A 14,053-nucleotide genomic window follows, 5' to 3' on the forward strand; every position below is an offset into this window, starting at 1 on the left:
AAAGGAGACATATGGTGCAAAACTTAAGAAGATACTGTCGGGATCAAGCAAGTCCAGGGCAGCATTTGTGCCCAGTATTCTCACCATAGTCCTGACCCTGCTGCTGAGCAGCTGTGCATGAATCAGTGCGGGGGGCTGGGTAAGATTCTCGGCCTAGCTAGCACTTTGATATTGGGATTCAGTAAGACTGGGGAGGGTCTGGGATTCTGTATGTTTCCAGGAATCCCCAGGACTCCTGCCAGCTTGCATGTGCTTTCCTGGTGCCGTGCTCCTATTTGTTCCGTCTGCCAGGAATGTCTTCTCTTCTAATTCTGTCAACTAAATGGACTGTCTACTGGTTTTTAAGATCTATTTTAAATATCACGTTTTTAATCAACCCTTCCTTGGTTTTCTTGGCCGGATTAGAAACTATCCCTCTTAAAAACCAGTAGCACCTTTTGCATGCCTTACTGCTCTCACATGTCAGCTCACATTACGGTTGTTTGTGGACCCGTCTTCTAGAAGGAATCTACCTTCTTGGGAAGCCAGACAGTGGAGGTCTGGATCCCCTCTGTCACCTCTCCACTCTACGGTGTTCTTCCCTTCCTCTCATTTTGCTCCCAGATAGCTCAACTTTGTAACCTGCATAGCAACTGGCACGTGTCTATAGCATTTTGTCTGACTGGGGTGTAGAACACTCAGAATTTTTGAAGCCCTCACAGAAGCTCTCAAATATTGAATCATTACCCTAATTTAAATGTTTAAACCTAGAGGGTGATTGTATTTTTATTATGACTTTGACTTTGGAAAATTTCTTGCTTGAACATTAGCTACAGTTTTCACCCAGTAGTGATGTTTTTTCTTGACAGATACACTGTGCAGAGTTCGTATCACTCCCTTTGTCAATAAAACATGTAAGCCTGAGAAGTATCATTACTGTGACCACTGTACTGAGGAAGAAAAAGAGGCATAAAGATTTCTGAACTTCCTGGATCACAGGATAACAAGTGCATATAATTAAGGAAGGTAGGTTTGGAACTCAGGTCCGGCAGAACCCAAATCGGAATGGCTTAATCTCTCCCTGAAACCGGCCACTCCTTCCTTGATGGTATCCCACGAACCACCCAGCTTTGGTGAAGCAGACCGTCCCGCTTGGGCCCAAAGGAAAGTAGGCACAACCTCCTGGAATCCCTCTCCACTCACGGTTTCCCCAGCGAGGTGAGCCTGGAGCGTGTCCCTCGCGCTTTGGCTGCTCAGTGCAGAAGCGCTCTGTCCCGCTCTCTGTTCGGACGCCCCCCTCGCTCCCTGCTCGTGGGGCAGTCGTGGGCTGGGCAGCGGCCCCAGATTGTCTGGGGCGGTGGCCAATGGTCTCGTCCGGGGGCAGATCCCGCTCCCCCGCGAGGGGCGCCACGCGTTGCTAAGTGCAGGGATGCGCCTCAGCCAGGCGCCGTCAGCCGGGGGAAGGGGGAGGCGAGAGCTGGCGCGTGTGGGAGCGCGGAGGCCGGAGGGAGGGCGGGGAGAGGAGCGCAGAGAGAGCCGAGGGAGGCGCGCGAGGGAGCAGACACGCTCGGATCCGGAGCCGGGCGGCTGCGGCGCCGAGAGGCAGCAGCTGCGGCCGCGCCCTTGCCCCAGCCGGTGCAAGCGCCCAGCTCCGCTGGCCGGCAGTCGTCAGGGCTCCTGAGGATGGAGGATTCCCGGGAGACGTCGCCGTCCTCCAACAACTCCTCGGAAGAGCTCAGCTCTGCCCTGCAGCTGTCCAAGGGCATGTCGATCTTCCTCGACGTAAGTACGGATGGCGGAGCTAGCCTGTGCTTCCGAGCATCTTTTCTCTTCCCAAGGGAGGGCGGCCCAGGTGCTGACCAGCCAGCGTTTGGCTCCCAGTGCACGGGTAAGAACAACCTCCTTCCCCTCCAGAAAAACACTGGGCACCACTGAGGCAAACGCAAGAAGAACGAGGGCCACTTCACTTGTAAAAAGGGCCGTCCCAGACCTGAAGCTGGGGGCTTAACAAGCTTAATAAAACCGCAAAAGTTAAATTTCCCAATAATCTGGCTTTGGAAAGGGCAGGATTGCTAATACAACAGTCTCAATTTGGGTGACTCGGGCCTTTGAAAGAGGTATGAGGTGTGGTGGGTTGAGGTGGATTGTCCGACTCATCTCCAGGGTGCCCTAGTTGCTGCCCACAGCCTCAGCGACCACGCTCTGACCAAGGGAAGCAACCAGATTGCCACGGTTCTCTCTCCTCCCCCCCAGCCTCCTGGAAAAACAGTTACGCCGAACATATTTATTTTTCTTTTTAGAGATGTAGCCAAGATCTCTTTCAGGACAATTCTTTTTTCACGGCCACCTCCTATTTTTTCCTGCCCTGGTACTCTCCCTCCTCGCCCCTCTCCAAGTTGTAATTACTATTATCATCATCTTCACCGATTGTAGCTTTTGACTGTTTCCTTTGATTCTATCCCTCGTTTTGGTATTGATTCCTTTCTCCATTTCTTTCATCTGAAGAGCATTCTTTCTTTTCCTTCCGTGCTATTTTTCTGCCCTCATGCTATGGTTTCTATCTTTAAAGTAGTTTTTTTCTTTTTTAATTTCTTATTTATTTCTCAATTTTGCTTTCCTTCCTCTTCCTGCTGTTTCTGCTCTCTGTATTTTGCAGCCTGTTGCCCAGCTCTTTTCTCTGCCTTTGGCCTTCGTATTTTTTCCTCTCTCTCAGTTGCCTGCCGTTGTCACATTCATGCTGTCCCCTGAGGTTGTGTCTGGCTCAGTGGGGACAATTCTGGCTGCTTCTTATTTAGGCATTTTATAAAATGGCAACGGGCGTTGAAGAGTTCTGTGTGCTGGCCCCTCTCCCCCACTCTGATTTATAATTTCTTTTTAAAACCAAAGTGAGTGGGAGGTGGGCCAGAGGCCAGATACATTTGTTTGTGAATAAATGAAAATATGAGAAAGTCAAATGATTAGTATCATAATGGTGAGGTGGAGATAAAGATAATAGGGGAGGGCAAGGACCCCTTCTGAGTTTATTTTTAATGGATTAGCTGGACTTTTTGTAATTGGGAGAGAAACTCTTACCAATAATTACAACTGGTCTAAGGTGAGTGATGGAGATACGGTTCAGCTGTGTGTCATGGCACATTCTCTCCTCATCACCACCTACAATTGGAGATCCAGGCCCACCGTCTTCTTCCCATCAAAACCCAAATGTCCAATTTCCATTAAGCTGCTCAGTCCTCTTACTTCCTGAGCATTTATCTCTGCTGGGCCTGAGTTAATCAGATGATGTTGTTGGTGTTAATGGTCTAACTGGCTAATACTGTTTAAATCCTGCTGTTCAAGGCTGTAAAAATGTCAAGGAACTAAGCTGGGAGAAAAAGAGAAGCACCACTTACACCTGAGAAGGAAATTCTCAGGAGCAGGTGATAGGGCCCCTGCAAGCCATGTCAGTTACCAGGCCAAGGACTAAGCTGCCATGAAATTGATGGCAAAGAAGGCAAGTGAGACCATTCATTCTGTCCCCCACCACAGCAAGTATTTCTCTATGCATGTTTCTAAGCAGTTAAGAAATCACTGTATGATGGGAAGTCATCCTCTCCAACACACAACTAACCTTGGCTCAAGTCTTCAACTGCAATTTTTTCTAAAAAAAAAAAACAATCCATGAAATTAAAATTTCTTATTATTCTATATGCAAGATTGTTCCCAAGTCTGTAAATAAACAGTATCAGGTTCCTGTTCTGAAGAAACTTGGTCTATGAATAGGGCACTCTTGTTCTTTTGTATCTGTATCTATAATTCAGAAATAAATATATAAAACTGATTCCACACGAGAGGTGTTGACATGCTTGTTTGTCAGTAAAATGCTGGAGTCTACAAAAAAAAATGCCATTGGATTTTGTTTCAAATAGAAAAGATTTTGTTTATACTTTTCTCTGAGTTATTTTGTGCAAAATCTAACACTCTGGTGAAATATGTGACATGAAAAAGGATTTGTTACTTATGGATTTTTGAATTATTCATTTCTTGATCATAATGCTTTTAGCAAAATAAACTGGAATACAAATGCATTATTTTATTTGTAACCTCCAATTGGTTTCATTTCTGTTATAATGAACTGAATAGAATATATTCTTGTACCCTAATAAAAAAGGATCACTATTTAAATTCTCTTTATATTATGATAAATAGGTGATCGATATTACCTATTCCAAACTGGAACAGAAATGAAACCAACTGGAGGCTTCTGCATTACGCCGACTATTTTCCAAATTTGAGGAAAACTTTGATTTCAAGTGTTTTCTGTTCTAATGTCACTGGGAATCATCAATCCTTTAAAAAATTATTTAAACAATTTTGAGAATTCTGTTTATGATGTGATAGACATGCCCAACTAGTTAGAAACAGAAGATAAATATTTAACAAGAAAATCAGAGAAAGATTCGGCTTTTATTTCATCCTCCTCCTCTCTAAATCAACAATAATCATGGGTATGATGCTTCCCAAGGTTGTTCTGTGTATGAAGTAAGAGATCATAGCTCGAGAACTGAATGTGCACAGGCCACACCCATCAGCCATGAAAGAGGGGCTGAACTGGTCACTTTTCCTTTGACACCAGTGTACTATTGTTTCCCAGGTTGCTGCATTCCAGATAATAGAGAATGAACTCTAATTTAGAATACTGGTCCAGGCAGCACGTGTACATTCTTTTAGTCATTACATTTAATCAACTCACTTACTGTACAAAGAGAAATCTTCAACTGCTCCTCAAAAGCAAGAGAGATCCCAAATGAAATTAGTTGCAACTCTGCACACCAATGCCACCTTTCTCTCTCACAGTTTGCCTTTGATTTTTAACTGGAAGGGAAATGACCTTTCCCCGTGTCACTGCTGAAGTGGGAATGAGGCTAGAAGGCTGCAAAGGAGAGAAATGATTCTACTTTGTTTCCCCTTCCTCCCGGCTGTCTAAGCACGCACACTCATGTGTGCCCTGAATGCAAGGCAGTGTGCCTACATGGCCAGGGTCTTGGTGAAAACAAGGAATCTTTCTCTTCTCAAGGATTCTTCATTCCAAAGACCTGTTTGTGCTTATTTGAGGACACGTTTATACAAGAGGTGAGATGTCAGAGGTCTCCCAAAGCAGAAAGAGTTGCCTGGAAATGATGGTTATATGTGTATGACAGAACTCTGTTAGAGGCACACCCTCCTATCACGCCTCATCACGCCTGCACATGTATGTGGTTGCTTATTTGAATAAGATTGTCCAGCTGGAAGGATGGCAGTTAACCCCGTCGTTGTCTACTCATTACAAGAACCAGCAGAAATAAGAAAAACTTCATTGCACTGTTATCCTGCCTTAGAAATTGTTTCCTCACAGAGGGCTGTGTGCTAATAAACTGCTTCCATGGTTCCTAGCATAGGGCAAGTAAAACTACCTGCTGGGGGTCCAGGCCCTCACGCCGTGACTCCCCTGCTGAATCTTTCCTTCTGATGGCTCACCACCTTTTTGAGGAGGCCTGACTCCATGCCCTATATCCCAGTTTCTCAGGAGTCCACAAAATGAAAGACTAACCAATCTTATTATAAAACTTTAACATGCTCCATGAGAGGAGGCACTTAGAAATATTAGTTCAATAATTGGTGATTACATTACTAAGTTATGCTTCCAGATGACAGTTATATTTTAACCCATACCTTTCATAACTTAAAGTGAGGAATGAAGAATTTCAGTTTAAGGCCATCAAAGAATATCTTATAGAGGTAGAGGACCATTTGATAATCCTTAAATTATACTACCTATATTTAAACTTGAATGTATTTACTATCCACCTAGTGATAGCAACCATAAGATTAGTTGACCCAGATTGCTGTGGTAACATAACCTAATGTACTTGATTCTCATCCACAATGCATTTTTATTAGTCTAGAGGCTCTGGGAAAAATTTGCAGCAGAGACGGTTCTGTTCATATTTAATTACAAAAAAAAGTGTCTTAATAACAAAATCTACTGTCTTAATTTTATCTCTAAGAGGTCGAATGCTATTTAAGATGGTTCTATATGAATAAAATGACGGAAGTCCTGGGTCTAACTCTCTGGTGTGTAGTTATTCCTATTCTTGTCACTTCCAACTCCTGAGGACAAAATAGAGCTTGAAATAGAATCTTAAGAGTGTAGCAAAGGTAGGAAATAGGATGTTTTATGTCTCCCTGACTCTTAGCTGGGGCTTCATGGTTTCAGAGGAGAAGAAGCTGGTTGTGTCAGAGAGAAGGATCCCCAAATACTCACTAGCAAATACCTCTATAGAGTGAAAAGAATTTGGGTTTCATTATGCTCTAAGCATAACCTTTAACTGTCGAAAGCAGTCCTCCTGTAATAATTAAATCGATTTAGTAAAAAGGAAGACTCAATTATGCACACAGGCCAGTGTGGTACCTGTCTGTTGCTGAAAAAGTTTCACAGATGAGAGTTTTAGTAACATGAGTATCTTATAAAACACAACGTAGCAATGATTAGATTTATCTATACCTCGTTTCTGTGAAATCTGCAGAATGAAATGAGGATCGTTTCTATAGTAGAAAGCAGTAAAACAGCCAACTTGGGAATACAGCGATTGCTCATGTTTCAGCCTGGCCAGCAAGAAGTGACGATCTAAATATAAGAATAGCTCTGGTTACCCGATTACAACTACAAGTTACTCAGAAAAATCTACAAGTTCCTCAATGGCCCCTTCCAAGTAATTAAAGTTTGTCTTTGCGTTATGGAGAAGTACTTTTTTTTTTTCAATATTTAACATAGCTCTGTATATATTATGCAGATTTTTGTCTATCAATATACATAATCAGTTAGGATTAACATGTTTTGTGGCTAACAACAACAACAAAAACCCTTAACTGTGTTAAGATATTTTAAAAAATAACAATTTGTTGGGGTGGCGCCTGTGGCTCAGTGGGTAGGGTGCAGCCCCCATATACTGAGGGTAGCGTGTTCAAACCCAGCCCCGGCCAGCTAAAACAGCAGTGGTAACTACAACAAAAAATGGCCAGGTGTTGTGGTGGGTGCCTCTAGTCCCAGCTGTTCAGGAGGCTGAGGCAAGAGAATCACTTAAGCCCAAGAGTTGGAGGTTGCTGTGAGCTGTGATGCCACAGTACTCTACTGAGGGCGACAGAGTGAGACTCTGTCTAAAAAAAAATAAAAATAAATAAATAACAATTTGCTGGTCTCTGTAATGAAAAGCAGAGATCATTTCATCAGTATGGTTTGACTCAAAGGGGCTCAAAGTGTCACCAGGATCCAGTTTCTTTAGGTCCCTGAACACTACTGTCCTGGGGGTTGGTTCTTCCCAGGTAATATATTATATTAATTTCCTAGGTCTGCCATAGCAAACCACCACAAACAAGGTGGTTTGAACAATGGAATTTACTCTCTCACAATTTTGCAGGTTTGAAGGGTGAGATCAAGGTGTTGGCAGGAAGATTCCCCACTGAAGGACTCCCCCCGCCAGGGGAAGCTGTGCCATGCCTCTTTCCTTGCTTCTGATGGCAGCTGTCAGTCTGTCAGTCCTTGGTGTTCCTTGGCTTTCAACTGCACCACCCCAATACCTGCCTCAGTCATCATACAGCCTCAACCCTCTATGTCAGCATCTCTGAATTTCTCTCTCCTTATAATGTCACCAGTCATTGTATTTAGGCAACACCCCAATCCAGTAATCCTTCATCTTAATTTGATTATATCAGCAAAGACCCTATTTCCAAATAAGGTCCCATGTACAGGTACTGAGGGTAGGAATTCAACATTTGTTTTTGGAGGACACAATCCAACCCATAACATGATAACAAATTGGATAACAACAGTTCCCTGCCTATATCTTCCCAATTTCAGAGCCAACAGAAAGGAAAGTGTCTCCTTCTTAACCACAAAACCATGGCCTATTATTCATTGCCGCTAACAGGCTCAGGCCTGATCAGTCACCATGGCCAAAGGGAGGTGACACACTCTTTGCTGGACCTGAGTGCTGTGCCCAAGCACAGGGGCCAAGAGATGAAGAAAGATCAGTTTTCTAGAAAATATATTGGAAATCATTATATATATCATTATCTGCAAAGAATAACAGATACCAGCTGACCATATAGTTTCTATACACCAAAGACAATTTTAAATAGATCTAAGATAATATAATTAATGCATACCAATAAAGTAAGGTATAGTAGAGACATGTAGGCTCCTATTGACTGACGATTTATTCTTTTTATCTTTTTTGCTTATTATCAGCTTTAGTGAGATATTAATTTACATTAAAGTGTACATATTTAAAGTGAAAACATGATGAGCTTTGACATACGTGAAACTATTACCACTATCAAGATCTCTATCACCTGCAAAACTTTTCTCACTCCCTGTTGTAATCCACCTTTTCTTGCCCTGCCCATTCTTAGGCAACCCTTAATCTACTTTCTATCACTACAGATAGTTAGCAGTTTTTAGAATTTTGTGTAAATGGAACCACATAGTAGATATTATTTTGTATCTAGATTTTCTACTTAGCCTTCTTATTTTGAGATCTATCCAAGATGTAGTGTGTGTCAATAGCTTATTTTTTATCAATAGTATTCTATTACACATATATATCATGATTTGTTTATCCTGTTCATGGTTTATTCACCTGTTGATGGGCATTTGGGTTGTTTTCAGATTTGAGCTATTGTAAAGAAAGATCTCAATTGGGAAACCTTTAAATAAAATTGGAACTTTTAAAATTTAATAATAGGGCGGTGCCTGTGGCTCAAAGGAGTGGGGCGCCAGCCCCATATACTGGAGGTGCCAGGGTTCAAACCCAGCCCTGGCCAAAAACTGAAAAAGATACCACTTCCCTCCCCCAAAAATTTAATAATAGATAAATTATGTGTAAGTTCAAAATGTTCACTATAATACTTATTAAAAATAGTGATAAAATTTTTCTGTTTTTCTTTCCAGATACTAAGGAGAGCAGACAAAAATGGTAAGACCGAATATCTACAATTTCTATTTATTAATCTTTTATATTTTAGATCACCTTATAAACAATAAGGAAGGAAGGGAGAACTAGAGATCAACATATACAATACCAGCTTCTTTTACTAGTAATACCCTGTTTCCCTGAAAATAAGACCTACTTATAGGAAAGATAAGACATCCCCTGAAAATAAGACCTAGAGCATCTTTGGGAGCACACCTTAAAATAAGACTTATTTTCGGGGAAACAGGGTAGTTTGAGGCAAGCTTTAGGCTCCAGATGCTCATGAGAAGTTGGCAGAGGAAAAGAAAAAAAAAAAAAAGAAGTTGGCAGAGGAATTTACATTTGACTGGAATTTATGCCCTTAAAGACAGAAGCCCTGTTGTACTTTGGCTCCAGATTTTCCCTTTTATGTTTAAAAAAAATTTTTTACAGCAAGAACAACTTCTATTCATTGAGCCATGTGCTTTGTGTGTAACATGTCTTAGGATGATAAAACTGCAAAGTTGGAGCTTGATTCACACTGAACTTTACCATGGCCTTGGAGATGCTACTGCACTCTAGGAAGGCTACCTGTCTGCCTTCTCTCCTTCCTGGCCATTACTCTGCCATTTGGAGGGTCCTTATCTAACAAAAGCAATCAATGTAACCTGGTTCTTTGTACCCTCAATTAATCTCTAACAATAAAAAATAGAGGTAGAGAAGCAGGAGGTGGCATTTCACAAGCAAAAAATTACTGTCAATTTAATGATACCTGTGCAAAGTCCATTTATAAGATGTCATAAGCAGGATCTTTTGACTCCTTTATTCATTGCACTAGAAACTTTGTCCCATAGAATACCAACCAGAGCTTATTACATTTATTCTGCAGCTACAGGATAGGTACTAGAGTAGAGATATATTCTTGACAAGAATTTCTTGAGAAATTTAGGGTACAAAGAATCCTTTCCCTTTCTTGAAACCCAATTTCTTGTCTATGGGGAAAAGTTACAATCAGAATCCAGATCAGACAGTTTAAAGACCTGTGTTGTAGTCTGGTTTGCCTTTAGTAGCCAGATTAAGAAAAGCTTGACTGGCACTGAACACCTTTCCATACAACAGAAAGTATATTAATCCCTGGAGCAATGAAATGTGTCCCAAGTCCCCATAATATTTGATTGTGTCTCACCATAAAAATATTTTCTCAAGTTATAGCTTGGTTATTGATCTATTATTCAAAAATGCTTTCTTTCCACCTGAAGCGCTTGATTACTCTTTGAGGCAGAACAATAATGCCATCATCTTGTCTTCTCATGCTGTCCTTTCACCTTGTGCCAGGTATCCTGCCCCAGTGATGCCTTCAGTACATTAACTAGCCCAGCTGTCTCTGTGCCACCTGCCTCCTATTTCAGCAGCTGTCTCCAGCTCAGGAAAGCCTTCCCTCCCTCTCCACCCATGTTTCTGATTCTCTGAGGCTATCCTTTCATTTCCTAGACCCTAAAGCTCTAATGAAGGGACAGCCTTACTTTTGTATCTGTCACTCTTCTTTTCATCAAGATTATCACAATCATGGCTCGACGCTCGTAGCACAGTGGTTATGGCACCAGCCACATATATCAAGGCTGGTGGGTTTGAACCTAGCCTGGGCCTGCTAAACAACAATGACAACTGTAATAAAAAAATAAAAAAGCCGGACATTGTGGTGGGCACCATGTAGTCCCAGCTGCTTGGGGAAGCTGAGGCAAGAGAATTGCTTAAGCCTAAGAGTTTGAGGTTGCTGTGAGCTGTGACGTCAAGGTACTCTACCAAGGGTGACATAGTGAGATTCTGTCTCAAAAAAAAGGAAAAATATTATCACAATCCACAAGTCATAATAAAAAGCACCAGATGAAGCAATTCACATGACTGATGGTTTATGATAACCTCGTATGTCATACTATACAGAGTGGTCACTTATGCTGGCTACCCCGCCTTTCGTATCTCCCCCCGCCCCCTCCTCAATGCAATACCGTTTCCCTCATTGCTCCTTTTCCTAATACCCGATCCTAACATGCTGTCAAAGTAGCTGATAAAGTTCCTGCTCTCCTGCTCATATCTTTCCCAGTTTTCCCCATGCATCCTCTTCTGTAGCTGCTGAAGTACTCAATTCCCTGAACATCTTTCCATCTGCCACATCTCTGCCATGTTGCCCTGCTTTGACTTTCACAAGCTATAACTTTCCTGCTTTGCTTGAGAATACCCACACTTTGCTTACATTCCCACTTGGAAGGCACCTTATCTGGGAGGCCTTCCTCAGTAGACATTTGTGGAATAAATTATGAATAAAATGTGTAATATAGACACTGTGGAATGCTATTCTGCCTTAAAAATGGAAGAAATTCTGCCACTGTGACAACATGGGAACTGGATAATATTTTGATAACAGAAAATAAGCCAGACAAAGAAAGACGAACAACTCATGTCCTCACTTATATATACACGTGGAAGAGAAAACAGTGGAACTCAAGATGCGGAAAGTAGAATAGTGTTTACAGAAGGAGTGGGGTGAGGGAAATAGGGACATGATAGTTAAAAGATACATAGATCTGTAGCCTTTATATATACCAACAATAACCAAGCCGAAAAAACAGTCAAGGACTCTATTCCTTTTACAGTAGTGCCAAAGAAGATGAAATATTTGGGAGTATACCTAACAAAGGACGTGAAAGGTCTCTACAAAGAGAACTATGAAACTTTAAGAGAAGAAATAGCTGAAGATGTTAACAAATGGAAAAACATACCATGCTCATGGCTGGGAAGAATCAACATTGTTAAAATGTCTATACTACCCAAAGCAATATATAATTTTAATGCAATTCCTATTAAAGCTCCATTGTCATATTTTAAAGATCTTAAAAAAATAATACTTAGTTTTATATGGAATCAGAAAAAAACTTGAATAGCCAAAGCATTACTCAGCAATTAAAACAAAGCAGAGGAATCACGCTACCAGACCTGAGACTGTACTATAAATCGATAGTGATCAAAACAGCATGGTACTGGCACAAAAACAGAGAAGTAGATGTCTGGAACAGAATAGAGAACCAAGAGATGAATCCAGCTACTTACCGTTATTTGATCTTTGACAAGCCAATTAAAAACATTCAGTGGGGAAAAGATTCACTATTTAACAAATGGTGCTGGGTGAACTGGCTGGCGATCTGTAAAAGACTGAAACTGGATCCACACCTTTCACCATTAACTAAGATAGACTCTCACTGGATTAAGGATTTAAACTTAAGATATGAAACTATAAAAATACTTGAAGAAAGTGCAGGGAAAATCGGCCTGGGTGAATATTTTATGAGGAGGACTCCCCAGGCAATTGAAGCAGCTTCAAAAATACACTATTGGGAACTGGGACCTGATCAAACTAAAAAGCTTCTACACAGCCAAGAACATAGTAAGTAAAGCAAGCAGACAACCCTCAGAATGGGAGAAAATATTTGCAGGTTATACCTCCAATAAAGGTTTAATAATCAGAATCCACAGAGAACGCAACTGTATTAGCAAGAAAAGAACAAGTGATCCCATCTCAGGGTGGGCAAGGAACTTGAAGAGAAACTTCTCTAAAGAAGACAGATGCACGATCTACAAACACATGAAAAAAAGCTCATCATCCTTAATCATCAGAGAAATGCAAATCAAAACTACTTTGAGATATTACCTAACCCCAGTAAGAGTAGCCCACATAACAAAATCCCAAAACCAGAGATGTTGGCGTGGATGTGGAGGAAAGGGCACACTTGTACACTGCTGGTGGGAATGCCCACTAATACGTTCCTTCTGGAAGGATGTTTGGAGAATACTTAGAGACCTAAAAATAGACCTGCCATTCAATCCTATAATTCCTTTACTAGGTTTATACCCGGAAGACCAAAAGTCACAATATAACAAAGACATCTGTACCAGAATGTTTATTGCAGCCCAATTCATAATTGCTAAGTCATGGAAGAAGCCCAAGTGCCCATCAACTCACGAATGGACTAGCAAATTGTGGTGCATTTATACCATGGAATATTATGCAGCCTTAAAGAAAGATGGAGACTTTACCTCTTTCGTGCTTACATGGATGGAGCTGAAACATATTCTTCTTAGCAAAGTATCTCAGGAATGGATAAAAAGGTATCCAATGTACTCAGCCCCACTATGAAGCTAATTTATAGCTTTCACATGAAGGCTATAACCCAACTATAGCACAAGACTATGGGGAAAGGGCCAAGGAAGGGGAAGGGAGGGGGGAGGTTTGGGTGGAGGTAGGGTAATGGGTGGGGTCACAACTACGGTGCATCTTAGAATGGGTACAGGCAAAACTTACTAAATGCAGAATACAAATGTCTACATATAATAACTAAGAAAATGCCATGAAGGCTACATTGAACAGTTTGATGATAATATTTCAGATTGAATATGAAACCAGCACATTGTACCCCTTGATGGCACTAATGTGCACAGCTATGATTTAACAATAAAAAAAATAAGATACAAAGCCTCAGAGAGATAGGAGGAAGGTTTGATTTTTTTTAGATTGATTACACAGCATGGTGACTACAGTTAATAATTGAGTTCTATTCATTTCAGTATCACCAAGAGAGTCAATGTCTAATGTGTTTATCATGAAGAAATCTTAAATATTTTAGGTGATGGATATGTTGATTAGCTTCATTTCATCTTTCCACATTGTATTGAAAAGACACGTTGGACCCCATAAATTTATACCACTATAATTTGTCAACATATAATAAAAAATTTTTAAAAATTGAGGATGTTCCACTCCATCCTTCACCTCCCTCCTCCCTGTCCGCACTACTCCCTTCTGTCATGTCACCTTCCTCTTCTTCCTTATGCTCAGTATAATTTGGGGGGAACAGAATGAGGCAGGTTTGGGTTTAAGTCACGTGTATACCATGAGTAACCTTATAATGAACATAGATAACAACGGGGATATGTGTCATGGGGTTATGATGAACAAGAAATGAGATGCTATTTGTTAAGTCTCCAGGGCAGTGCCTGGCATGTAGGAAGAACTTAATGCTTACTCATTTTGCTGTTCTTATTATGATTAATGCCAC

At 41.2% G+C, this 14,053-nt stretch overlaps 1 protein-coding gene across 1 annotated transcript in view; it reads left to right on the plus strand.

Moving 5' to 3' along the window:
* Positions 1 to 1,213: 1,213 nt before the first annotated feature.
* The window catches only part of NECAB1 (N-terminal EF-hand calcium binding protein 1), a 158,196-nt gene continuing 145,356 nt past the window's right edge, over positions 1,214 to 14,053 (plus strand). Inside the window, exons 1-2 of the mRNA XM_053558881.1 lie at positions 1,214 to 1,761; positions 8,945 to 8,969. Coding sequence (XP_053414856.1) covers positions 1,663 to 1,761; positions 8,945 to 8,969 — 124 coding nt within the window. The 5' untranslated portion in view covers positions 1,214 to 1,662. The remainder of the gene's footprint in view (positions 1,762 to 8,944; positions 8,970 to 14,053) is intronic.

Source organism: Nycticebus coucang, chromosome 13 (assembly GCF_027406575.1).
Source record: "Nycticebus coucang isolate mNycCou1 chromosome 13, mNycCou1.pri, whole genome shotgun sequence".
NCBI lineage: Eukaryota > Metazoa > Chordata > Mammalia > Primates > Lorisidae > Nycticebus > Nycticebus coucang.